The sequence below is a fragment of the Rattus norvegicus genome, chromosome 7 (assembly GCF_021556685.1).
Source record: "Rattus norvegicus strain SHRSP/BbbUtx chromosome 7, alternate assembly SHRSP_T2T, whole genome shotgun sequence".
NCBI lineage: Eukaryota > Metazoa > Chordata > Mammalia > Rodentia > Muridae > Rattus > Rattus norvegicus.
The window spans coordinates 30,691,807-30,719,756 of NC_141540.1; the positions used below are offsets into that span (position 1 = coordinate 30,691,807).

At 45.8% G+C, this 27,950-nt stretch overlaps 2 protein-coding genes across 14 annotated transcripts in view; one reads left to right on the forward strand and one right to left on the reverse strand.

The window, feature by feature from the left end:
* Nucleotides 1-7,326, reverse strand: part of Hcfc2 (host cell factor C2) — a 28,928-nt gene extending 21,602 nt beyond the window's left edge. For 7 of the 8 annotated variants that reach the window (XR_015624015.1, XR_015624014.1, XR_015624013.1 and 4 more), the window contains exons 1-3: nucleotides 7,134-7,326; nucleotides 5,301-5,449; nucleotides 3,844-4,004 (exon numbers count right to left, since the gene is read on the reverse strand). Coding sequence is in view for 2 of the 8 variants with exons in the window: in XM_087557120.1 (XP_087413246.1) it covers nucleotides 3,844-4,004; nucleotides 5,301-5,449; nucleotides 7,134-7,296 (473 nt within the window). In the remaining 6 variants the exon portion in view is untranslated. 8 annotated transcript variants of the gene reach the window in all.
* A 10,141-nt stretch (nucleotides 7,327-17,467) lies between these two features.
* Glt8d2 (glycosyltransferase 8 domain containing 2) overlaps nucleotides 17,468-27,950 on the forward strand; it is a 51,372-nt gene continuing 40,889 nt past the window's right edge. For 4 of the 6 annotated variants that reach the window (NM_001432437.1, NM_001432438.1, NM_001432431.1 and 1 more), the window contains 1 exon segment: nucleotides 17,468-17,643. The gene's annotated coding sequence lies outside the window, so the exon portion shown is untranslated. 6 annotated transcript variants of the gene reach the window in all.

Sequence of the window (27,950 nt, forward strand, 5' to 3'; positions counted from 1 at the left end):
CTCAAGGTGGGGGGAAAGAAAGCAAAACTTTTTAGAACAAAAAAATTCAAAGTTTAGGGACTGGAGAGATGGCTCAATGATTAAGAGCATATACTATTCTTCCAAGGGACATACATGAATTCAGTTCCCAGCACCTCCATCCGGTGGCCCACAAACACCTGTAACACCAGCTGCAAGGAGAGCCGATGCCTCTGGCCTCGCTGGGCATCCACACCCACAAACACTCTATATATACATAATTAAAAATAAATCATTTAACCTACCACTAAGGAAGCAGAGGCAGGTGGAACTGAGTTTGAGGCCAGCCTGGTCACAAAGCAAGTTCCAGGACAGCCAGGGCAGATTAAACCCTTTCTCAGAAAAATCAAAACTCTAAAAGAGGCATGCGCGATATGTAAGGGTGAGGTCGCAGGATGCCTAAAACTTCAAAGTGTGTGTGTGCAGGTAGGGCAGTTGAGCAAACGTGACAACATGCTAGCAAGCTGGTGAGGAGACCAGGAATATATGACTCTTAACTTTTGTAAACTAGAACTGTTTCAAGTGAAACAAGAGAAAAAATGAAGAAAAACCGAGGCTTCTGAAGCTTCCTGTATTTCATGATGACTTTATATAATTATCAAACAACAACAAAAAAATCCATATGGCAGTTTTACCAACTTATTCCCAAAATGACATGATAATTTCTGTTTAAGTGTGATGATTCCTGGACAGCTTAGTGAAACAGAATTATCAGATAGAAAAGAGAAAAACTGTAAATCAAAAACAAATAAGAACAAGGGAAACAATAAAAGCACTATATATGGAAAGCATTCAGTAAGTGAGGTCTTTAAAAAGATTCATTCTAGGGCTGGAAGGAACTCGCTTGGCAGATAAGAGCACTGGATGCTCTTCCAGAGGACCCACACGGAGGCTCATGACCAACTGTTCCAGGGGATCTGAACCCGGCTTATGGCTTCTACCTGTACCAGACACAAATGTGCAGACATACATGCAGGCAAAACATCCAAAGACATAAAATAATAAACACTGTTTAAAGATCCACCCTAAGCAATATCAAAAGAAACAACATAACTGAAAACAAAATGAACATCACAGATGGAGATCAAGTGTGTGTTTGTTGGCTTGTTTAGACAGGGTCTCACTATGTAGACCAGCCTGATCTCCAACTTACAAAATGTGACAGCCTCTGCTTCTCAGGGGCTGTAATTAAAAGCATGGCCACCACACCCAGCTAAGATCAAAAAAAAATTTTTTTTTTGGTTCTTTTTTTCGGAGCTGGGGACCGAACCCAGGGCCTTATGCTTCCTAGGCAAGCGCTCTACCACTGAGCTAAATCCCCAACCCCCTAAGATCAAATTTTAACACAGAAGAATCCCCAGGGTATGGAGTGTGTGTATGTATAAATGTATGTGTGTATATGTATATGTATATGTGTGTGAAACATATATACACATACACATACACACATATACCATGCTAGCAATGCTAATTCAGCAAACCATGAAATAAAATTTGGTAACAATAAAGTGATGTGCAACTTGGTATTGAGAATAAATGCAGCTCATATTTCAAAGATTAATAATGGAATTAAAAATGTATTAAAGAAACAGTAAATTCATCATCACAAATTTTAAATTATCTTTAAAGGGGGGGAGAAATAAAACTAAATAAAACATGTATATTTTAAAAAGTCTTTACTCTTATCAAAGATATGTGCCAGGAACTGAGAGCAAATGCCATAATAAATGACAGAAAGGTAAATACAATAAAACAAAATTAAATCTAATGGAGAAGTGAGCAAACGTTCTCTGTAAAGAGACAGATAATAGACATTTTAGACTCTGGGGGCCTTAAAGTCTGTTGAAACTATTCAACTCTGCTTAGGATTTTTTTTTTTGTAGGGTGGTATTTTGGCAGTGCTGGGAACTGATGAGAGAAACTGCTGTTTTAACATAAAAGTAATCAAAGGCAATAATTAAATGAATGAGGGCATGAGTGTATTTCAATAAAATTTTACTAACAAAAATAAGAAACAAGAGAGTTTGGTTCACAAAGTACAGCTTGTAAATCCAGAAATCTTAGAAAAGGCCCAGGCATTTAAGAATTACAACACACCAGGGTGGAGCTACAGCTCAGTTGGTAGGATGTTTTTCTAGAATGAATGAAGCCCTAGTGTGGTTACATACGACTGTAATCCCAGCACTCAGGAGATAGAAGCAAGAGGATATAAAATTCAAGGGTATCCTTAGCTACACGCCAAGTCTGAGGCTAGCCTGGGCTATATGAGATACTACTTTTAAAAAGATGACAAGAGATTGCTTGCTGCGGTATTGGGATTACTAGAACTGAACTAGGAAAGAGCAGAAAGCCTGCAGCACTCACAGGAGTGTACAACCACTGGTGCAGAAAGAAAATGCATGTACCAGAAACTACAGAATATTATTCTTTACAACCTTGGGGAAAGACTGCCTTCTTATACAAGATATAGAATCACAAAACAGTAAAAGGAAATGTTGTCAAGGTTAAAAACACAAACTTGGGGGCTGGGGATTTAGCTCAGTGGTAGAGCGCTTACCTAGGAAGCGCAAGGCCCTGGGTTCGGTCCCCAGCTCCGAAAAAAAGAACCAAAAAAAAAAAAAAAAAAAAAAAACCCACAAACTTGTTTAAAGCAAAGACCTAGAAAAAGTATTTATAACATGTAGTTGGGCAGTGGTGGCGAACTAGAGGCACTCTACCAGCACTAGAGGCAGAGGCAGGTGAATCTCTAAGTGAGTTAGAGGCCAGCCTGGCCTACGGAGGAAGTTTCAGGACAGCCAGAGCTATACAGGCAAATAAAGGAACCCTTTCTCAAAAGACCCAACCAAACAACAAAAAATAGAAAAAAAATAATTGTAACATATGAAAGAAAATGTTTTCTTATGTAAAGAATGCTTAGAGTCCAAAAGAAAAATTTTAATCCTTGAAAAAGATTAAGAAGAAATGATTTCATCCAGTTATAAACAGAAAGTCAATATGCCCAGTCGATTATATGCTACATTCTAGGAATGGGTAATGCACACATGAGATTAAGAAATCAAGCCCATTACACTGCCACCCGACAACTCTAGGGATTCAGCTAGGTCCAGTAAACAGTTTGGCTGCTTTTAATCCCAGCTCTCGGGAGGCGAGGCAGGACGACCAGTGCAGCCAGGACTCTGTTACACAGAGCACCCTGCCTGGAAAAACCTAATAAATAAAGTGGTGGTGGCGAACACCTTTAATCCCAGCACTCAGAAAGCAGAGGCAGGCGGATCTCCCAGTTCTAGGCCAGCCTGGTGTACACAGAAAATAATTAAAGATCATATTTTTTAAAAAGTAAAAGAAAGTTAAAAAATACAAAAAGTAACATAAAAATAAAAAGCAAGCACAAAGGAAGGGAGTCCGTGATTCATTGTCTTTGGAAAAAGAGGACAGTATTTCCAAATGCAATATGACCCAACAGAATGCACGAAATAACAACAATGGCTTTCACTTAATACCATAGTTTATACCAAGTTTTCAGACAAAACCAATTTTAAAATAACCATGTTATTGTTTTGGTATTATGTATAATCCACTTACTGTGAGTTATAGCTGAAGACATACAAAGATATTGGCATAATCAATTATACAAGTGTTGATTTAATAAGATTATTTCTGATTAGAAAAAGTTTGAAAATTATTCTCTAGGGACTAAAAAATAATATGTAAAACGTGTTTATTGTTAGTCTCAAATATAAAATCTAAAGTAAGCCTTACGATAACTAAAGATGAAATATTTTAACCTAAATATAAAATAAGCACTTGGTCTATAAGAGAGCGTACCTGGGGACATTATTATTTGAATCTTCACTTTCATTTGCCAAACCAGCAAACAAATAGCATTTGTTACCATATAAAGAGAAGCTATGTCCAAGCCGAGGACAAGGAGGTAAACCGGAAGGAGGGGGCTGGGGTTTCACTTTTTTCCATAACCAACGGCTTGCCTAAAAAAGAACATATTCATATAAAGGCAGGAAACATTTCTATGTCTACACTTTCAACAGTGAAACACCACACCAAACATCTGCATCTCCTCAGAAGAGCCAATGAGCTCCTCTGGGACAAATGACAAATAGATGACTAACTCTGATTCGTTTGTTGAGACAAGGTCTTACTATGGAGCCCTTGCTGTCCTGGAACTCACTGTGTAGACCAGGCTGCCAACAGAAGACACAAGACTGCCTCTGCCTCCCAAGTTCTGGGATTAAAGGTGTGTATCATATTCGGAGAAGTGGTTAACTTCTGAGAGTAAAATGTATGTCCCGGTAAGGCTGGCTATGGGAATCCCAGAATTTGTACGGCAAGAGGATCAGGAGTTGAAAGCTAACCTTGGCTACTGTGTGAATTTAAGGGCAGCCTGGACTATGTGAAATTTGTCTCACAAAGCTATAGGTATATATGTAGGTATATGCATGTATTAATAGACATCTGGGCGAATCTTCTATAAACTTATAATAATTAGTAGTAGTAAGTAGTAGTAATAATAATTAGTAGTAGTAGTATTTTCACTGACTTTTGCCAAGTGAAAAGAATTTAAGTATTTGTATGTAGAACTTTGAGTAGATGTCATTTAAAAAAGATTAGATAACCCATGAAAGCTAAATAACTTTTAAGTAAACAAAACTCATTTAACAAACCAAACCCCAAAATGTATTTTGGCCATGAGAATCCTCTGTTTTAAACTATCTGAAATGGCTGTTTGCTTGGAAATAAGTAAAATCCCTCACGTCTGCCAAGTGGTAGACACCCTCATGATCAGGGACGTGCTTGGGACATAGCAACAATAGTCAACAGCGACAGGCGGGTGTAAGGAGCAAGTCAAACTTAGCAAGCCCATGTGAGACTGCAGCTACTGTTAAAGGGAGCTGTTCCTTTCTTCCTGAGACACTGCTTTTCCCATGGTAGAAATGCCCAGACACCACCACAGATAATACTGATTCCAAACACCAAGTGGCAGGGCCCCGCAGTCTCCTGTCATTGGCTGGGAGGTGCTTGTGTTGTAGGCTAAAGGACAGCTGCACCAGACACAAAAACCTAACGTGACACAGGCAAGCACGGTGTCATCTTTATGCTATCAGTGTCATTCCCGACCTCAGACGGCAGAGACTTTGACCTGTCGGTGAAGCTAGAAATGTGGAGCACCTGCACTGTACCTATACCAATGCAATATCTGTAATCTTTTTAAAACTACGACAATCTCATTAGCACTCGGACTGAAGATAAACGTGAGGAACACTTACTTGTAACTCATACAACTCATTGCTGTATCTTCCATATTCAACCATTCCCCCAAATACTAGGATTCTAGTACCGTCACAGACAAAACCGTGGGCCGCGCAGCCTGGGGGGATGTCTCCTCGGACAGCTGGTAGGAACCACTGATTGGTAACTAGTTGAAAAAGATTAAAATCAATTATAACAAGTCACCACACTCCATGGGTTTGATAAGTCTATCAGTCATGGGATCTGTACATATGATCAAAGCATATGTGTGTATACGTACATACATGCATGCACACATACATACACACACACATACACACATCTCCATCCTTTATTCCAACAGTTCTCAATGGGGGAGTCTTTTGCTCCCCCAAGGATACTGATTTTACAATGTCCAAAATAATCTTCAGTTGTCACAACTGGGATGGAGGTGCTACTACAAAGCCATGGGTTGAGTCTGAGGATGCCAGCATTCATCTTACAACATACAAAGTAGCACCCACAGCCAAAAGTCACCAGTCCCAAATGTATTAATGCTGCTGTTGAAAACCCAGATCTGGGGCAGGCAATGGTGGCATATGCCTTTAATCCTAGCACAGCACTTGAGAGGCAGATGGGCTGATCTCTGTGAGTTCGAGGCCAGTCTGGACTACACAGCTCGTCCTAGCACAGCCAGGGCTACACAGAGAAACCCTGTATTGAGGAAGGAAGGAAGGAAGGAAGGAAGGAAGGAAGGAAGGAAGGAAGGAAGGAAAAAAAGTGAAGAGAAGAGAAGAGAAGAGAAGAGAAGAGAAGAGACAAGACGAGACCTGTTCTGCACCATTTAACTCCTAGAAAAACCCTGGTGAGTGCCACCCCCATTACAGAAGTGGAAAATCTGAGATTTAGAAAGACTTGGTAACTTTAATGCTGATTTTGAACTGGCAAAGCAAGATTCAAAACAGACCCAATTTTCCTAAGCCGAGGGTATTTACACTATACCAGGTCAAGTATCTTTAAAACTTTTTCTGTTGGAGTACTGGGGAGGGTAAAAACTACTGTTTTTAGCTTTTAGAGGACTACTGTGTTTCATCAAAGTGGTTGACTGTGAGCTATATCAACGTCAAATACAGTAACTAGTCTTACTAGTCACCTATGATTGCTAGACTACTTGTAACTGGAGAAAGTAAACTTCCAACCAGCACGTAGGTCAAAGCCTGCCCAGTTGACAAGCGACACTATGCTGTGCACCGGTGCCTAAGTTATGACAGCCCTCTTTGCGAGGACCAGCCCGGAAGGGCAAAGCGTATACATATACATACATCGGTTTTGCAGGGATCACTCCGGGTTCACCCACAACTCCCTCCCCCGCCCGTTTAGAGAACTGTCGACTGAGAAAGTCTTGCCGGCTTCCGCCCGGTACTAAGTGTACCGAAGTTACAGAGCCAGAAGAGCCTCCCCGCCCCTCGACTCTCTTCGTTCCAAGAAGATGGGTGCAAGAAGGCAAAGACCACTGAGGCCCGGCTTGGGTTGGGTTTTGTTCTTGACACTGGCGGGATCTCCGCCCCTTCAGTGACCAGTCCTGGGGGAGAGGCCCAGCTCGTGGAACCCGCCGTCTCGGGACCGCGGGAGGGATGGGCCGGGGTGTCTCGATGTCTACCGGCGGAGTCACGTCCAGCCCGAGGAACCGGGAACACCGAGCCGTCTTCCAGCACATTGCGAGCTCGGGCTGCCGACCCAGCCGATCTTCCCTCGCCGCCTGCCCGGCTGGGGAAGCGGCGACCCGGCGGTGACAGCTGTCAGGCCCGCGTCCGTCGCGCCTCCCCTCCCCCTCCGCGGTCCCGAGGCGGGGTCGCCGAGCCGCCGCCTACCGGTGTTGTAGACGTGCAGCTCGTCCGCGATGCCCTCGTTGCCCCCGCCGAAGATGATCATCAGCTCCCGGATGGCCACCGCTCGGTGTCCGTGCCGGGCGCGGGGCACCGGCCCGGTGAAGGAGGAAACCCGCCTCCAGTTGAGGAGGCTGGGAGCCGCCATCTTCCCAACCCCCGCCCCTCGGCCCACAATGCCCCGCGCGCCACGGGCTCCACGGCTCGTGGGGAGGACGAGCGCCGCCTCCAGCTGTGCGCGGGAGGCCCGGCACGTGACCCGCGGGCCCCGCCCCCCCAGCCCCTGGCGACGTGGCCCTCGGGGCTCCGCCAAGATGGAGCCCCTCCCACCAACCCTGCCAACCCTCCTCTCCCGTGGCTTTCCGTGGGGTGGTCGGGGAGGAAGGCACAGCCTTGTCCTTTAAGTCCACCTTGAGCATCTTCCGTGTGGGAGCGCCACACCCTGGAAACTGTTATCACAGGCACTGGAGAAAAGCTGCCAAGTAGCTCCCAAGTGCTGGGAGCACAAGGGAGCGCCTTAGGCAAATCTGTCATCTCAAAGCAGGGTCCACCCCCAGGCTGCAGGACTAAGACAGGGATGAGGGCTAAGTGCAGGACCTGAGCACAGCTCAGATTTGGAGGTGACAGGCCGAGACAGCTAAAGTTAACCCCAAAGGTGATTTTTGGTTCGTTTGATTCAAGCAGGTGTATTAGTTGTCTTCTGGTTGTGATAAAATACCCTACAAAAACCACTGATGGACAGAAGGGTTTGTTTCCGCTCACTGAGAAGCCCATCATAATGAGGAGTCTTGGCTGGAAGTGGCTGGTGGGATTTCATCTGCAGAGAGCCACGGATGCTGGAACCCAGCTGCCTTGTTATTTAGTCCAGGATGGCGCCCGGTTTATTCCTACCTTAGTTCATTCCAATCTTACATTTATTCTCACCTTAATCTAATCTAGAAAACCTCAAAGGCCCGCCCACACGCTTGTCTCCTAAGTAAACCTAGACACTATCAAGTTGACAGCATTGACCATCGCAGCAGGTCAGTGTTTTCATGCTGAGATTTTTTTTTTTTTATGTTCTTGTTAATGTTCTTAGACAAAAAGACGAAAGGGGAAAACCCTTAAAAGTTGCAAACTCAGTGTTCATTTGGAAAGGATCTGTTTCTTAGGCCTGCTATATCAAAGTGCCACAAATCTAGTGCCTTAAAATAGTCGAACAGCACTGAGGACGAAGAGTTTGAGGCCACGTAGTCTATGTGGTGAATTCCAGGACAGCCAGGGCTACAAGGAGAGACCCTGTATCCAAACAAACAAACAAACAAACAAACAAACAAACAAAACCAAAAAATTCCTGGATTTGATTTTCAGAACCTGTAGCTGCTTACAACAACCATCTGGAACCCCCTGTTCTGGGGGGGCTACATCCTCTTCTGGCCACCACAGGGCATGTCTGTGGTTCAGTCATAGACATGCCTGCAGGCAACACACCTTGTAAAATAAAATCTTAAAAAAGAATTCAAAACGTTAGAATTGTCTCACAGTTGGAGAAAACATAGTCTGAAACCAAGGGGTCTGCAGGACAGAACGCCAATGTAGGTAATAGCTGAAGGGAAAAATCAGACAGGGTAGAGAAGGAGGGTGAGCTGTACCCCTGAGAAACCAGCATTTAAAAGGTTATAACAGAAGGCAAAAGGGAACTGGGGACTTGTTCAATGGGTTTGGCTTTGAAAACCACTTCCACCTTTATGAACCTCCCTTCGCCTGTGGCTTCTTCTAAATATCAGTCCTCGCCAAGTTCCCTTTTGACCTCTTAGCTATTAGTGTTCCATTTCCTTCAGAAGCCACACAGAGTTCATGTAGGAGGAGGAAAGTATTGGATTTGCAAATTAAGGGGTTGCTATTGGCCTAGAGTTTAACTCGCAGCGGAGGAGGAGGAGGGGAAGCTAGGGAGAGAAGAAGAACGAGCGGGAGAGAGGAAGTGCAGAGAACGTAGTCTATTGTTGTTTGGAGCTGTTGCCGTGCCACGTGTGCCATTCTCAGGCCAGGTCTCGCACACAGTTGTCATTCAGTAAAATTATAATTTCTACCATCTTTATCATATTCCTACCGCTTCTAATTCTATCCCTTAGCTACGGGGCATTGAGGATGGCAGACATCTGAGTGTAATCGGCAAGGTCTTGGTGGAGGACTCTGGGGGATGCTAGCAGACGGACTCAAGAAGAGAGGGTCTAAGCAGGCACTGTTCTCAGGATGAGAGAGGCAGGCAGGAACTGAGAAATCTATTTCCGGGCAAGAGGGCTCCCGCTGTGGTTCTCAGCTAGAGCTGTGACCAAGGCATGGAAAAGAGCAAGGGAGGGCTCTAGGCCATGTGGGATCTAACCTTGTCACTGGAACAGGACTTAGAGTTAAGAGCCAAGGAAGAAAACCTAGTGCCAACCAAGGCTTGGGTGCAGAGCCATTGCTGCCCTTTATCAGGTAGGAGAAAGAGCCCAGAGCACTGAAGCGCAACTGGGTCCATCGAGCAAGAGGGATTGAGTGACTGTTGTCATTTCTGCCTCTTGTGTGGGATCTTGGAGGCCAGCCAGAAGAGACAAAGAGAAGAAAAAAAAAAAAACCTTATCAGCTTGACCCAGTCTAGTGACTCATAGGCTGCTACAAAGTATTTCCTTCCTTCATTGACCTTAGTAGATACTATCTGAAGACAATGTCTTTCCCTCACCCATTAACTGCCGGCACCTCCTTAGGAAGGGGTAGTCTCCAGGATCCTCTATCCCCACCATTGTCCGTAAAGGCACATTGCTAGGTCCATTCCTATGCAGGTGTAAATGCAGCTTCCGTGAGTTCAACCCTCCCCACTCCTATTCGTGAAGTGACCCTGATTAAATCCAGTGGGACACACATACAAGATAAGAAGATAGAACAGAGATATGTTGGTGAGAAGGAAAGGTTCAGCAGGATGCAGGAGAGAGACGAGAAGGTAGGCCTGCCTATCATCAAAACAAACCCAGGGATACAACAGACACAAATAACGAGTCAAGAGAAATAGAGGTATTTCCTAAAGCATTTTGAACAGACTCTCCGAAGGCCGGTCCAGTTGGCAAGAAGAAATGATAGTTGGCCTTCAACTAAAAGAATAGAGACTCAGACTCGTAGTCCGATGATAAATGGCACCACGGATTAAAAGTGGACATGATGGGCAGATGCTGTCATGTTTAGCCATGAGTCTATGTCCCGAGATAAATGTATCATGAAGTAAATGGTGTGAAGTGATATCATGGTGTAATAAATACTACAGAGAATTCTTGAGCGTACCTAAATGATATAGACTATGCTGTACCTGGGCTATACAGTTTACCCTACTTATTACAATGATGATTAATATCTTATTTTTTAATGATTTTTTAAAATTATTTTTAAGGGGTTGGGGATTTAGCTCAGTGGTAGAGTGCTTGCCTAGGAAGCACAAGGCCCTGGGTTCGGTCCCCAGCTCCGAAAAAAAGAACCAAAAAAAATTATTTTTAAGTGTGTGTGCATGCGTATGTGGGTATGTACGTGCGTGTATGTGCAGGACACCTCGATAAAAGGCCAGAAAAGAGCATCAGATTCCCTGGAGTTAGAATTCTAGGTGGTTGTAAGCTGTCAATGAGAGTACTGGGAATCAAACTCTGGACTCCGTAAGAGCAAGAGGTGCTCTGATCATTGAACAATCTCTCCAGCCCACTGATGTTCTTTTTAAACTTTAGGTTTTTCTTCTGTTTGTTTTTCATTTATTTATCCATTCACCGTACATGCCACTTCTCCTCTCAGTCCTTCCCCACCCCTTCTTCCTCTTCTCCTCCCCATGGGTATCCCTGACCCTGGCACATCAAGTCACATAACTAGGCGCATCCTCTCCCACTGAGGTCAGACAAGGCAACCCATTTAGGGGAATGGGATCCACAGGCAGGTCACAAATTCAGGGACACATGGAGGCCAAGCTGCACAGCTGCTACATATGTGCTGGGTCCTAGGTGCAGCCCATGCTTGCTCTTTGGTTGGTGGTTCAGTCTCTGGGAGTGCCCAACGGTCCAGGTTAGTTGACTCTGTTAGTCTTCTTCTGGATTCCCTGTCCCCTTCAGGTCCCTCAATCTGTCCCCCAATTCTTCCACGAGACTCCCTGAGCCCCATCTAATGTTTAACTGTGGGTCTCTGCCTCTATTTCCATCAGAGGATAGTTATGCTAGGATCCTGTCTGCAAGCATAACAGAGTATCATTAATGGTGTCAGGGATTGGTTGGTGTCTTAGTTAGGGTTTTTATGGTTGGGTACAGACACTGTGACCAAGAACTCTTCTTATAAAGACAACATTTATTTGGGACTGGCTTACAGGTTCGGAGGTTCAGTCCATTATCATCAGGCATGGTGCAGGAGGAGCTGAGAGTTCTGCTTCTTCATCTGAAGGCTGCTAAGAAAATACTGGCTTCCAGGTAGCTAGGATGTGGGTCTTAAAGCCCATACCCACAGTGACACACCTACTCCAATGGGGCCACACCTTCTAAAACTGCCACCCCCTGGGCAGAGCACATACAAACCATCACAGTTGGCTGTTCAGTTTCTGTTCTGTCTTTGTCCCTGGACATCTTGTAGGTAGGACACATTCTGAAGGTTTTGTGGGTGGGTTGCTGTCCATATCCCTCCACTGGGAGTCCTGCCTGGCTACAGGAAGTGGCCACCTCAGGATCCATATCCCCACTGCTAGGAGTCTCAGCTAGAGTCACCCCCATAGACTTCCTGGGACCTCCCTCATCCCCCACTGCATCCTCAGTCTCTGGTGTGCCATAGAGTGGCCCCATGGCTGATTTCTGTCCTCTCTCTCCCCTGCTCTCCCTATACCTGATCACCCTACCTCATTCCCTCCCCATCCCCTGTCCCACCCAGTTCCCTCTCCATACACCTCTAAGTCTATCGTGTTTCTCCTTCTGAGAAACAGTCAAGCGTCCTCCCTGGGCCCTCCTTGTTATTTGGACCTCTGGGACTGTGGATTGTAGTGTGGGCATCCTGTACTTTACGGCTCATATCTGTTTAGAAGATATCCACTTTAGAAAATAAAAGCCAAGACACAGGAGCCTTTGGGCTAAGGACAATAATGGCTCCTGGCTGTTGCCACCCCCAGGATGCTATGCTATTGCTTAGCTTTATGTCCTCGTCCCCAACAAACAGTGTTGGGGACACTTTTTCATTTATATGTATTTACTTTTCTATTTTGAGATGGGGTCTCTCTGTGTAGCCCTGGTTGCCCTAGCATTCAGTTTGAAGACCAGACTGACCTCGAACTCACTGAGATCGGCCTGCCTCTGCCTCTGCCCCCTGAGTGCTGGGATTAAAGATGAGCCTCTGAGTAGAACATACATTTCCTTTCAAAAAAAAAAAAAACTCCACCTCAATTGTAGTGAGCTGTCTGTGTGCTGCCAGGACTCTGACCCATTTAACTGTCATCTCTAGCAGCTTGTGCGGCCATCTGCAGAAGTGGCTCCTCTACTGCCAGCATCAAGGTTGGATTTCAGACAGGAAAAAAGGGCAGGGTTCCAAATGGTCCTTTGCCAGAAAAACAGGAGCTTTCTAGGAAGTTCCAGACCGAGGACTTCCACTCGCATGCCTCCCTTAGCTGCAGGATCTGCAGAGGTATTGTATCTGCAGACATTGAGCTCCAGGTAAGATAGTCAGAGCATTGCGACCAGAAGGGATAAAGTAGAGAAGCATTAAATCATTGGGGCCACTAGCAGAGCACCAGTTTTCACATTTGTACAAAGTTACAAATAACTGTTATAATTCTTTTCCTATTTCATAGCTTAGGGCTTCTTTATTCAATATCAATAATAAATTCAATATCAATAATAAAATCGGCAAAGCACTATGGGAAATAGTATGGGTATTCCTCAAAAAGTTAAAAAAAAAATACAGAGATTGGCAAGATGGCTCAATGAGTAAAGGAGCCTGCTGCTAAGGTTAAGGGCAGGATTTGATCCCAAGAACCCACACGGTGGAAGGAGAGAACTGACTCCTATAAGTTACCTGGTGCTGTCTATATGTGCATTATAAGATGCAGGAGCGTGTGTGTGTGTGTGTGCGCGCGCGCACACACACACACACACACACACACACACACACATACAAAATGAAAGTTTTAAAAAAAATAAAAATCACAATATGATCCAGCAGCCCCCACTTCTTGGTATCGATTCAAAAGAAATGAAATCAACAAGTCGATGAGATGCCTGTTTTTTTCTTGGTTCTGGTTATAAACCGAGTGCCTCACGTCTACCAGGCAAGCGGCCTTCCACTTAGCCCAGTCCATGCAGAGAGACCTGCATTCCTATCCTCACTGAACACTGCTCACGATACCCCAGCTATGGAAACAACCTAAGTGTCCAGTAATGGGTGACCAGACACAGAAATCATGGCACATTTGTATAACAGACGGTCGCTCAGCCAGAAAAAGAAGACCCTGATGTTTGGATGAACAATATGGATGGACCTTCACAGTCTGTCTAGTGAAATATGCCAGAGAAAGAAAGACGAATACTCTAAGAGCTTATATAAAGATCTAAAAATGTTGAACTCAAAGAAACCGAGAGTAGAATAAAGTTTGCCAGGGATGGGGCCAGGAGGGTAGGGAACATGGGTAGATATTTGTCAAAGGGTACAAACTGACAGCTGTAAGACAGTCATACGCGGGGGCTGGAGAGATGGCTCAGCGGTTAAGAGCACCCGACTGCTCTTCCAGAGGTCATGAGTTCAATTCCCAGCAACCACATGGTGGCTCACAACCATCTGTAAAGAGATCTGATGCCCTCTTCTGGTGTATCTGAAGACAGCTACAGTGTACCTATATATAATAAATAAATAAATCTTTAAAAAAAAAAAAAAGACAGTCATACGCACAGGGGCAGGATGTAAAGTGACTATGTTAAAAAAAAAAAAAGACAACCTTACTCTGGGAATCTAATGCACAACATATGCGCTGGTGTGTTAATTTGACTTGGTAATCATTACAGAGTTTGTACGTGTGTGTGTGTGTGTGTGTGTGTGTGTGTGTGTGTGAGAGAGAGAGAGAGAGAGAGAGAGAGAGAGAGAGAGAGGTCATGATGACATATAGCTTGAATGGATTAATATTGAATAGGTTGATTTTTATCAATTAACTACTAAATATAAAGCTATTAATGAATTAATTAAATACTGTTTTTAAATGTCTCATTAAATATTATCTGAAAGCACCAGCAATACTCATTTCCACGTGTTGGGCCTTTTCTGAGTATTTTACACGCCTGATGGAGTTTCACTTTTTTGTTGTGTTTTCTTAAGTTCTTTTGTATTGAGATAGGGTTCCTAGCTATCCTGGAACTAAATCTGTGGTCCAGGCTGGCCTTCAGCTCAGAAATTCATCCGCCTCTCTGCCTCCCGAGTGCTGGAGTTAAAGGCTGTGTCACCACCGCCCAGCAGAGACTTTTTCCTAAGTCCTTACTTTATCTGACCAGACCAGATCTTTATGCCTCGGAACCCAGCCACCACCACCTGGCATGCACGACTCCTTTTCACCCTCGGTTCTGTTAGGCCTCTTCCTAATAGATGGAGAGACTAAAAACCCGCAACGGTAGATAAATCTGACAGCTGAGCACCAAAGTACCCCTGCTCCGTTGGGGTGTCACTGACCGTCTGCGTGTCTTTCCCTTCTCATTTACGTCACAAGGAGGAGAACTCCACCACACAACACGGAAATGCTGGTCATAGATAAGAAACCTCTGTGTCGGGGACTGGGGATTTAGCTCAGTGGTAGAGCGCTTACCTAGGAAGCGCAAGGCCCTGGGTTCGGTCCCCAGCTCCGAAAAAAAGAACAAAAAAAAAAAAAAAAAAAAAAAAAAAAAAAGAAACCTCTGTGTCCTCAAAGCATGGCAGGGGCAGAGGAGAAAGGGACTGGGAGTCACACATTAGGGTTCAGGGGAAAGGGTCCAAAAATAATGACCAGAGAGACTTCAGTTAATAAGAGAAGTAAGTAGGTCCTATGAAAAGTTATTAGTTCAGTCTTGAGACTTGCTTTTGAGTGCCTATCATCCACTTATTCAATCGCAGAACGATTCAATACCAGGTCTATTCTCCAGGAGAGAGGTGAGGTTCAGGTGAGGTGATCTTGGGGATGAACTGAACTGAGCCGGTGATCAGCTTAAGGTGCTGTCTGTGGTGCTGCCCTGGGATGTGTCTGAAGGACCGACCGCTCCACACACCCCAGACCCTCATGAGTGGGGAACTCGGCTCCCAGAAGGCGCGGTTATCAAATGAAAATCCCAGGCGTATGATACCTCCTTGTGAGCCATTGGTTAGGGGAGTCCAGAGTCTCCCCAAATAACACAAGCTGTGACAACTGCATTGAGTGGTCAGCGCTAAGCTGGACCTCTATACCACTCTTCGTCTCCCCACAAGGCTCAAGGAATAGTACAGAAGTGAAGGCTGAAGGAATTTAAAATGCAGAGAGGGGCTGGGGATTTAGCTCAGTGGTAGAGCGCTTACCTAGGAAAAAAAGAACCAAAAATAAAATAAAATAATAAAATAAAATAAAATAAAATGCGGAGAAATTGGGGCTGTGGTTGAGAGCACTTCCTGCTTTTTCAGAGGACCCAAATTTGGCTCAAGTCTGAAAGCTGGAGCGAAATTTAGTTTACGTAACACAAACACTGGGAGAACAAAATGAAGCAGAAGATTTGAGTCTGTTTTGTCCATGTTCCATATGACTGTAAGGTATTCAGAATACTCCTCTTCTGCAACTCAAAGTTCAAGAGTATTTTTTTTTCTTTTTTTCGGAGCTGGGGACCGAACTCAGGGCCTTGCACATGCTAGGCAAGTGCTCTACCACTGAGCTAAATCCCCAACCCCAAAGCTCAAGAGTATTGGTATCCAGCCCAGTAGCCACCAGCCATGTGGCTTAGGGGTACTTAGATGTGATTAGTGCAGTCGGATAACTGACTCTTACGTTTTACTAAGTTTTTATTAATTAGAACCGAAAAATGAATACTAAAGTCAGTCATTAGAAGTATCTTAAGTACATTTAATACAACCTGGGATAGGTGGCTTTACCTGGGGATTAAACAAATGGCCCTGTCCACACTGGACAGTCATTCTACCTAGCCCTCTCTTTACTTCTTGTTTTGAGTTACTAAGTTATCTATGCAGGCCTCAAGCTCACCCTGCATCCCCAGAATGCAATCCTGCTCCAGCCTCCCAGCAGCTTTGACGACAGGCCCACGCTGCCAACTTAAGTCTGTGAAATATAAATGCATATCAAGAAATTTAATGTTGGAATGAGACTTGTTGCAAATGCAAAATCCGCACTAGATTTCAAAGACTTGGTAAAAAAAAAAACAAAAATAAAGAATACAAAATGTCCTTTACATGTTTTAGACATGTTAGTCGAAATAATACTTTGTGTGCACTGGGTAAAATAAAATTTATCATTTTTATACATTCATTAATGTGAATGATGATCTCTTTCTTTTTAACATTTGTTTGTTCGTTTGTTTAAGGGAAGGTCTCAAATAGCCCATGCTGGCCTTGAACTCCTGACCCGCCCCTGCCTCTATCTCCAAAGTGCTAGAATTACAGGCTTGCCACACCACCCTGGCAGTGAGTGAGGGGGTCTTGGAAATTTAAAGTTACAGTGTGCTTTACATTATATTTATGAAGGAAGGGACCGCGTGGGGTGGAGGCGGGCAGCTCCTTATAAAAGCTAGAGAAGGCTACTGTGGATATGTTCCGTGATTCCATTTCTAGGGATCAACTGCAAGACTACAGAAAGGCAGAGGCAGCTTTGCGACCAAGTCCGCCCCCTGCCTGATGCCTCTCCCCTTCCGGCAGGAATGCACCCCACCTGGAAACTTCTGTCTTTATCACAGCCTCAGTAGGAGACTGTGGTTGTCTGCATTTGATTTGCCATGGCAACATTATACAGACGATTGCAGACTCTCAGCAAGAACCTGACTGAATTTGAAGTTTACACTAGACGCGTCAAGGTATAAATTCATTTTCCGAACATTTGCTCTTCCCTGGGTTTGCATCTTTTCTCCAGAACAGCCCTGTTTTGGAGAGAGTTTCACAGCAGACTGCAAGAGAAAGCTGAGAGAGGAAGTCTGCCCCCAGCCAGCCAACCTGCTCTGCCTTCTCCTTCAGAGCACATCTGGAAGTGGTTTCAGGAGCAGCCTCTGCCTGCATAAGGCTTGGATTCCCAGCTGCTGAAGGAGTGGAAGAAACCCGAGCCATTCAGTCAACGCAAGCGCGGAGGGTGGGTAGGGACGGCTGAGGCACACGCTCTCAGAGACAGCGTATTGGCAGTGGGGCTCATAAGCCCTTTGAGATTTCCAATGGGATCTGGGAAGCAGCAGAAGCAACAGGAAGCTTAGTCGTCCCACCGGGCCAGCCGCAGTTTGAACGCTCAGCTCTGCAGCGGTTCAGGACCAAGTTGCCCAAAGCCTACCCTCACATCCAACAGGTAAACAGAGCAATTACAAGCAAGATGCTTTTTCCATTTTCGCCTCCTCTGTCTACAGCCCTGGTTTTATTTTGCTGTGAATTCAAAGAAGTAAATCGGAGGCATCAGATTGCTTTCTCCCCAGCCTCAGCCTCCAGAAGCCCCCTAATGCACATGGTAAAGAACCTTCCTATCACAGCAAACCCAAGACGCTTAGTGTACAAGCTTTTTACATCTTGCTAGTTTTACGGAGCAGAGGTTAGCCCTTCCTCCCATCTCTGCCTTGATTTGTTTTTGTTTGTTTGTTTGTTTGCATTGGATTTTAAGCCTGGAGATCCGGAGTTAGACAGGACAGAGATCAGTGTTCTCGTTCAGTGTGAGTCTGTTTCTGAGCCAAAATGACCTAAGTTATGATTCATGGTTTTGGAATCTGTTCTGAGAAACTCTTCTGGGGCCTCCATATCCAGTAAGAGAGCTGGCAGTTGTAGAATCCTGTGGGTTTGTTGTGGTACAGGAGTCATAGTGTTCGATTTAGCATCCAAAGACGATCTATGTTCCCTTTAACAGTGCACACAGGACGTTTGGCCCTTGCAGCCTGCTGGCCAATGGGACACTGGTGTGTCGCTTTTGCCTTTTTCTTTCCTCTTGAAATGTTTTGGTATTGCATTTGTATGCAATATCCTCCTGGTATTACATAATGAAATTCTAGTCCTCTCTGTGATACATCCAACAACAGAGCTGTGTCCTACAGTAATGAAAGTGTGGGCTGTACGCCACCTGGGAAGACTTAGAAGCCTGATTCTGGTCAGATCACTGATTCTGGTCAGATAACATCCTGGTGCCTACCTTTCCTTATCTGCAAAGTGGAAATAAAGTGATACAATGTAACATGTGACACACAGATACAAAGTAACATGTGACACACAGATACAAAGTAACATGTGGCACACAGGGCCCCCTTCCCTGGCAATGCTGATGACAGTGAAGGTCACAGGAGTGACACAAGCTGCACTGGGCAGGTCCCTGTCCCGATGCACTCTTCCTCTGGCATCTGATAGTTCAAGTGTTCCTCATCTCCCAACATGTCTTTTCCCTAGGACCCCGATTTCTTCATCCCTCTACGAAAATACCTACCCCCTCCAGCTCTCTCCTCTCTCATCTTTGCTCCTCATCCTCCTCTCTGAAAGGCCTGTTCATTAAGCCACCGTTTTCATTCCTCATTTCCAAGAAACATCGTCCTCTTATTGCTTCCTTGATGTTCGAGGTTTTTCAAAGAATGCTCAAGGAGACATAGTCCCATGGGAGAAGGAGCTCCACATACCTTCGGACAGAGCAAAAAGTAGAAAAGACACTTTGAAGGTCCTGAGAAGTGTCTCAACAATGAATGCCACTTAAGGACATTTAGCACACAGTGGTTCCCAAACTTGAGCCATTGTATCCCATACATGAACGTGGCTAGGTACATGCTCTGGTCCCCGTTTTCATTTAGGCTCCTTTAGGAAATCCTATTGATAGCACTCCTGGTAAGCAGCCACGAGGGTGCCGTGTTCTTCCTCTAAATGCTAAGTTGGCGGTTTTAAAAGTTCAAGCGCCTAGGACTTGATCCTTGAGTCAGTTTGGGGAGATGGGATAGAAGCTTTAGGAGTGACGGTGCCCCATGGGAGAGAGTCACATCACTTGAGGTATCCCTTGTTCCGTTACATAGCTTATGATATTTCTCCAAGTGCGTTAAACATAGTCTCTAATATTTCTATCAGACACCATCAGCAGCTTGTCTTTAATTCCCTCTTACCTTTGGGCTACCAGGCCCCTCCCCGCTCCTACCTGCATCCATGGCAAATATGATTAATCAATCATTATCTCTACTTTTTTCCAATAAGAGCCTGGTGGTAGCTTTAGATTTCTCCTTAAGTTGGCAATCCCTAAATCCTCTAGCAACTGATTGGCATTAACGTGTAAGATAAACCTTTGGGGCCTTGAATTTTGAGATATTTCCTTCCCGCCTTTGTCTTTTCTTCCAAGACAGAGCTAATCTACCCTTGGCCACTGCCTGGTCTGAAAGAACTCTTTTCAGGTCTTCACAGAAGCCTCTAAGGTCCATGCTCCATCCTCAGGGCTGAAGGCTTTAAACATCTGCCATCGTTTCTCAGGTTAGCCCAGCTCTGTGTGTTCTGCTTTCTGTCCTAGTCAAGGCCAGGGCCCTCTGTCTTCTTTCTTCTCTTGAAGCTGCCACTGTTTACTACTTTGCCTTGGGAGTTCCTTCTTCCATCATTGACATTTAGTACCTACCAACGCTGCCTCTGGCTATTCTAAAGACAGGGTGACAAGCTTTTCTACACTGGAGGATTATTGACTGTTACCACACACACAAAAAAAAACATGACTTAGAAGTTGTTCAGCCTAGAAAAGCTATGGAATTTCCTGTCCAGAACCTCTGCCTTCAGCCTTAGAATGGGACCACTGGCTCATCTGTGATAAGCTGACTCCCTCTTCTTGGGGAGAGAAGCAAAGCGACAAGAGCCACTTCCCCTTACTTTCTCATGTGTTCATTCCCACTATCTTTAGGAAAGGACAGGCAGACCCATAGTCCTGTCCTTGGTCATCATGGGTGCAGGTACAGCACAGTTTTAGAAATAGTATGAAGGCTAGCTGTGCATTCCTTTAATCCCAGAACTCAAGAGGCACAGGCAGGTAGATCTTTGTGAATTTGAGGCTAGCCTGGTCTACATAGTAAGTTCTTTGAAATGGAAGCATTCAAGATTGGGGCTAGAGAGATGGCTCAGCAGTTAAGAGCACTGTCTGCTCTTCCAGAGGTCCTGAGTTCAGTGAATACATAAATATTTTTTAAAAGATTTATTCATTTATTTAATGTATGTGAGTACACTGACACTGTCTTCAAACACACCAGAAGAGGGCATCAGATCCCATTACAGTTGGTTGTAAGCCATCATGTAGTTGTTGGGAATTGAACTCAGGACCTCTGGAATAGCAGCAAGCGCTCTACCACTGAGCTAAATCCCCAACCCCCCCTTCTTTTGGTTCTCCCCCCCCCCCAGCTGGGGATGGAACCCAGGGCCTTGCGCTTCTTAGGCAAGCGCTCTACCACTGAGCTAAATCTGAGCTAAATCCCCAACTCCAGTCAGTGCTCTTAACCACTGAGCCTTCTCTCAGAATAAATAAATCTTAAAGGAAAGAATGAAAACAACTAAAAATAGAAACCCAAGGACTCCAGACTGGCATGGAGGGGGTCGAGTATGGGCTGCTTACTGGGCAATGTTATTAACACTATTTTTTCTTAGGTGTGATCATAGCATTTTGATTATGTAGGAGATGTCTTTGGTTTGTCTGTGTTTTAGTATACCCTTTTTTGTGTATGTACGTGTGAATGTGTGTGCACAGGTGTGTGGGACCATGTTTGCGAATGTTGAAGCCCAAAGGACAATGTCAGGTGTCCTGAATTGTTAATTCTCTTCCTTCTCCCCTGAGACAGTATCTTCCTCAAGCAATCACTTCATCCATCACACCAGCAATCCTTCCATCTCTGCTCCCCCAGAACACCGGAGTTACAGACCCATGTGGTTGTGCCTGGGTTTACATAGGTGCTAGGGATTTGAACTCAGATTCCATGCTCGTGTGCTCAGCACTCTTAAGCACTGAACCATTTCCCTAGTCCTTACCCTACCCTTGTTTTTAAAAGAGGCTGAGCTGAGCGTGATGGTACACACCTTTAATCCCAGAAGTCTGAGGCAAGTTCCAGGACAGCCAGGGCTTTAATATAGAGAAACCTGGTCTCAACAAAACAAAATCTAAAAGAGGCATGCTGAAGTATTTAAGGGTGATGTTGCAGGATGCCTGAAACTTCAAAGTGTGTGTGTGTGCAGGTAGGGCAGTTGAGCAAACGTGACAACATGCTAGCAAGCTGGTGAAGAACCCACGGGTATTTGACCGTTTTAACTTTTGTAAACCAGAACTGTTTCAAGTGAAGTGAAGAAAAGAGGGAAAAATAAAAACAAGGCTGCCAAAGCTTCGGGTATGTTTCTCGGTGACTTTATATCAACTAATTAAAAAGTCCATGTGGCAGTTGTGTCAACGACTGACTGAGGAAGGCAGGGGTGGGGACAGGAAGACTGGGTGGGAGGCAGCCACAAAGTCAATAGGGAGGTGAGGTGAAATAGGATGGGAGGGGAGACCTAAGTACCTGTTAGGAGATATGACCCATCACGGCCAGTGATGGCTCAAGTGAAACACAAGAACTAGGAGATGCCAGGGTGCAATGGGGTCTCTGGAAGGCCTGGGGTGCTGACTTCATGATGAACACACAGTGTGTGGTGTTGTCCTGCTATAAGGCTGTGCAGTCATCCTGGCTTATCAGTATTCTTGAGAGATTATAATGCTGGATGCTGAACACAGTCTAGGGACAAAGAGACACGTGTCCCAACTTTTGTGAGGCTTCTGATGTGTCGTTTGGGGGAACAAACTGGGAGCAGGAACTGTAACCAGGTGTCTTTGTTAGGGTTTTCATTGCCGTGAAGAGACACCATGACCAAGGCAACTCTTACAAAGGACAACATTTAACTGGGGCTGGCTTATAGGTTCTGAGGTTCGGTCCATTATCATCATGGCGGGAAGCATGGCGCATCCGGGCAGGCATAGTGCAGGAAGAACTGAGAGTTCTACATCTTGTTCAGAAAGCAAATAGTTTCCAGGCAGCTAGGGGGAAGGTCTTAAAGCCCACCCCCACAGTGACGCACTTCCTCTAACAAGGTCACATCTCCTAATAGTGCCAGTCCCTGGGCCAAGCATATTCAAACCACCACACCAGGGAAGCCTAGTTATGTAGTAGCCAGTAGAGAAAACTACTGAGGAGATGAAGAACTGCTGGGCTTAGGGCCAGATTCGGGGTCCTGGAGGGACCCCGAGGCTGGAGTTTGTCTAGCAAGAAGTTCAGGGTACTCGTGTGAGATCTCCTGGATGACTGGCTGTCAGCATTCTCGCTTTCCAGAGTGGAATGGCAGCGGTGTTGAGCAGAGCAGAGCAGAGCACCGAGCACAGGAGCCAAAGCTTCTCAGACTCAACACAGCTGCTTGCTTGGCTGTAAACCTGCTGAAGGGAGATAAGGCAGTGTAGTACAATCAGATGGTGTCAATCAGCAAGGTGGAAGCCCCGGAGGTGGCGATGATTCTGGGCGTGTCCTGAAAGCAGAGAAGAGAGGATGTGTGTCAGAGTTTGTGTAGATACGGAGACGGGAGATAACATCCAGTCTGCTTTTTTTGTTGGACCAATTAGGGAATAGAGGCTGTGGATAAGTGGTTTGGGAAAGACTAAGGCAGATGTGTTCTGTAGGGAAATTATCAGGAGCTCAGACTGGAACGTGTGGGTGCACTTGGGGAGCAATGCCAAGTGTCCAGTGGGATGTAGGAGTATGGAGACCATACGGGAGGCTTGAGCTGGGGGCAGAGATGTGTGAATGTTAAACATGGTGGTTCCTTGGCGGGGAAGGTAAGAGAGAAGAAACCAAAGACGCTCGTGCTGAAGCTCAGGAGGTAGGAGCTAAAAACATGGGGTCAGTGGAAGAGATTGAACATGCGCATACCGAAGGTAGGGGAAATGAGGAAGCTGGACAGCGTGCAGGGAGTGTGTGAAGGAGAGGATGGGGCCCGTGGACCATCTTCCATCGTTCAGGAAGCTTGAGAACCCAGACAGTCTCCTCATAGACTGACTGGTCTCGCTTTTTGCCACTGAGACAAAACACCCAACAAAAACAAATCAAGGACAAATAAGCTGTTTTGGTTAATGGAGCACGTGACAGGGAAGGCAAGGCAGCGGTATAAGTGGGCCCTTAGGCAGCCCAGAGCGATGCCTCAATGCTCTGCCTTCTAGATTGCCTAGAGCGATGAACCAGTGCTCCATCTTCCTTCTCCTTTTATCCTGTCTGAGACCCTGGCCCATGAGACGGTGCTACTCCCAAAACGAGTGTTTCTGCCTCAATTAAACCTCTTGGGAAACACCCTCACAGACACAGGGGTGCGCCTCCTGGATGATTTCTAAATCCTGTCAAGCCGACAAGATTAACTACAATGGGGATTTTTGGGATGGCTCAGTGGTTACAGCGTACGTTGCTCTTGCAGTGTATCAGTTACTGATCTGTTGCTGTGATAAAACACCACGGCTAAGGCAACTTGTCGAAGAAAGAGGGTTTAGAAGTCCAGATGCAGCAAGCGGCAGGTTTGACAGCAGAAACACGAGCGGAGAACTCGTATCTTGAGCCACAAGCACAAAGCAGAAAGACCACACTGGGATAAGACTTTGGAACCCGAAAGCCTTACCCCCAGTAACATACTTTGCCCCACAAAGCCATAGTTCCTAAAGAGTGCCATTAACTGGGGATCAAGTGTTCAGATGCCTGAGAATATGGGGTGCATCTCATTCAAACCACCACTCGGATGACGTGCGAGGTTCCCAGCACCGTCACGTGGCTCACTAAAGCCTCCGACCTCGATGGCCATTGACACTCCTGCACACAAGTACACACATGCATATAACTTAAAATAATAAAATGTTTAAAAAGATTCACTTCCGCAGCCTTAGTCCTTGGATCTTCTGCTGGGTTCAAGTCTCTCCCTACTACTCCATGTTTTTTAAAATCTTTTTATTTTATATATATGAGTGCTTTATCTGCATGTACCTGCAAGCCAGAAGAGGGCGTCAGACTAATTATAGATGGTTGTGAGCCACCATGTAGTTGCTGGGAACTGAACTCAGGACCTCTGGAAGAGCAGTCAGTACTCTTAACCTCTGAGCCATCTCTTCAGCCTTATTTTTGGTTTACAGCCCTGGCTGTCTTGGAACTAAGTCTGTAGACCAGGCTGGCCTCAAACTCACAGAAATCAGCCTGTTTCTGCCTCCTGAGTGCTGGGGCTAAAGGTGTGCACCACCATGCTTGGCGGACTTACTTATTTTCAGATTGTGTATGTGAGTGTTGCATGTAAACGCAGTACCAGTGGCGGCCACAAGAAGGCGCTGGACCTAGAGTTCCTGGACCTGCCACTTGGGTGCTGGCAGCAGAGATTTCTTGCAAGGGCATTAAGCGCCTCTACCCACTGAACGTGCCTGCCTATAGAGGTCGGGGGGCGACTCTGTGGAGTTGCTCCTCTCCTTCCACCTTTGCATCTGTTGTTTTTATCTCACGCAGGTGAGCAGTGAGACTTTTTGACTGACAGTGACTGAACAGTGGTGCCCTCCCCGCTGGAATTGTGGGTACCTTTGTGGAGAATTAGTCGGCTTTGCGTGCATGTTTATTATTGACGCCTCTGCTGGGCGCCGCCTCTCTGCGTCTGTCCCTATGCCAGCGTCACACTGTGTGGAATATAATTTGACATTAGGAAGTGTGACACTCGGTTCTTGGTACGTATGGACGTCCTGACAAGAGTGAGTCTTTAGATTGAGTCGGTTTCTTTGAAGGATGAGTCATATAAAGTTCTAGAGTCTTAAATCTGATAGAGTTGTCTGTTTTACTTGTCTCGGAGATGGCTCCAGACGGGCAGGGTGGTTTCCCTAGGATCTGCTAGTGCCTTCCGCTGTAGCCATATAATGTTTAAAGGGTGTTCTGGGGTGAAAAGGGTGATCCTGTGATGTCCTTGCTTAGATAAAATATTAATTTATGGAAGTGTTACAGGACAGCATAGTGAGCGCTTATTTAGGGACCCGGCTAATCCTTAGTGCCTGTCACAATTGCTTGTCTTCCTTTCTACACACTCCACAACACCCTATCCCTCACCCTACACACACGCATGTGTCTCTTATGTTCAAGAATATAATCCCATGGAACCCTACAGTTTACCCACCGAGGAAATGTAGCATCGGTGCAATGGTATTTCCTTACCTTTTCCAAGAATGAAGTCTATCACTGGTTTTAAATATGCAGTCAAGAGCCATTCATTTGATCTTATTGTCAAGTCTCTGGAAATGTGCCAGTTTTTTTTTTTTTAAAGATTTGTTTTTATCTAATTACGTGGTTGTTGAGGTTGGACGGGTGGGGGATGATGTGTATGTGAGTGAGGATGCTGGAGGGCTCTGGATGCCCTGGGCCAGAGTTACAGGCACGAGCTACCCAACGTGAGAGCTGGGGGCCGAACTCTGACTCGGTCCATTCTTATATTTCTGGTTGTGAGCCTAGTGTTTAATGGCTGAGCCATCTCTCCAGCCCAGCTCAGTCCATTCTTAATCATCCAGTGGGCTCTACCACCCCAAGATTTTTTTTTAACCTTTTCTTGATCCCTTTCCACTCATTCCTCATCTATGAACCCCAAGGGAAGTGGCGAGACCTTCCAATTCCCTCCCCTGTCTGTGCCAGAACATTGACAGGACCAGCCTTGGGCAGGGCTAATCGCTCTGCTGTGGGTTCAAGTCTGTGAAGTCCTGAGCTGCCCTGAGGACAGTTCTCCGCCATATTGCATTCCTTCCCCTGCCTCTAGGTCCTTCCACACCCCCTTCCATGATGTCTCTTGAGCTGGGAGCGGGTTACATAAATGTCCCATATGGCTGAGTTCTCAGCAGTCACCTGTTCCCAGTGCTCTGACATACTGCGAGTCTGGCAGCTACGCGGTGCCGCAGAAACAAGCCTCTCCGACCGAAGCTGACAGCAGGCCGGTCAGAGGGCAGACACGTAAGTACTTAAAAGGCAATTTGACAGCCATATTGTGCTCCCTGAACAGCAAGCAGTCAGCTTTTTAGTTTTCTTTCAAGGCAACCACATATGCAAAGGAGCACAGACAATTCAGAGTGAAGCACAATTTGGACTTGACTGTGCCCAGCTCTTGACAGAGTAGATGGAATGCGTTCTGTTGGAGGGAATGTCCCATCTCTCACATCCGGGCACACAGCCTCCATTTTTTTCTGCTGTTGATGATGCCGGTTTGTTCACTTTGTTGTGAGGGGACTCTCCATCCCAACTCCTGAGAAATCCCTCTTGCAATTAAGAACTAATCTTAGGGCGATATTTCGAGACTGGGAGTGTCTTGTTTCCCAATAACCTCTCACTAAATTGTCAAGGTTTATTTCTTCCCCCTGAATTAGTTATTAAGCATGGCGGTTGCAAAGCCCTGTCGTAGGCGCTGCGCGGGTGAGGGATCTCAGCTTTCCTAGGGTAGGGGTCTTAGGTATGATGGAGCCAGGATGTGAACCTTGGTCCATCTGACTGCCAGACTCCCTTCTAACCTAGCAGCAAGCCAGGCATATTGGAGAATGGTCTCTATTTTGGTCCTATGACTGGAGAATTTCTACTGTATTTGACACTGGGATTTTGAGGCCCGTGAAGCCACGTTATCAGAGAGGATGTGAAACTGTAAGAGGGCGAGGAGGGGACAATGCTCCGTTCCCCCCAATGCTTCAAACAGAACCTGACACGTGCCAGGCAAGTCCTCTATTACACAGGCACATTCCGCCCTCCACCTGCTTTGTAGAAAGCAGACTTCTTGTGGGAATGCTCTGCTTCTCAAGGAGGGAGCACGTGGCTGAGGGCTTCCCACACTCCCTGCTTCAGGACCGTTTCTCCCCCCTCAGCTCATCGTTGGGCCCTGCTACTGCATGTGCCGGTGCTAACTTTCTGAAGCTGCTTGTTTCGATTTATGGAGCTCTCGGAGCTGACAGCCTGATAGCAAAGATGAGCCCTTTCTACAGCTGAGCCAGCACTTGAGAGTGAATTAGTTGGATCTCACAGTCACAGTAACCTGGCTCCCCTCGTACAGTGAAATGTCATCATTGTAAACTCCGTGACCCAGAGCCAAATTTGCTGGCCCATGGTAGGGTCAAACGGGCCCCTAAAGAGAACTTCAGAGCCTTGGGGTTAGAGCATTTTCAAAGCTCCAGGCCAATCCCTGTTCTACCACTGACCAACTGTGTGACTTTGACATCTGATAGGAGGCTAAAGCCCACACAGAATAGGAAGCCTCAGAATTCGGAAGATGAACTCTGTGGGGAGAATTCCAAAGGCGGGATATGGTATGTCCTGGGGTCTCTGGGCCACACATTTCCTCACTTAAAGAACTGAGGGTTGTGTCTCTGCTTGACAAAGAATTGTAAGAATTGAAAGAAGCCATGGACCCAAATGACGCCCCCTCCCCACACACACACCATATCGGCCACCACAAAGTATCTGCAAGCAATTGAACCTAGCCAACAAGCATAGTGGCTCACACCTTTAATCCCAGCACTCAGGAGGCAGAGGCAGGTCGATCTCTGTGAGTTTGAGGCCAGCCTGGTCTACATAGTTCCAGGGTGGCTAGAGGGAGATGTGTTGAATGAAGTTGAGGTGCCCAGGGAGGAAACTT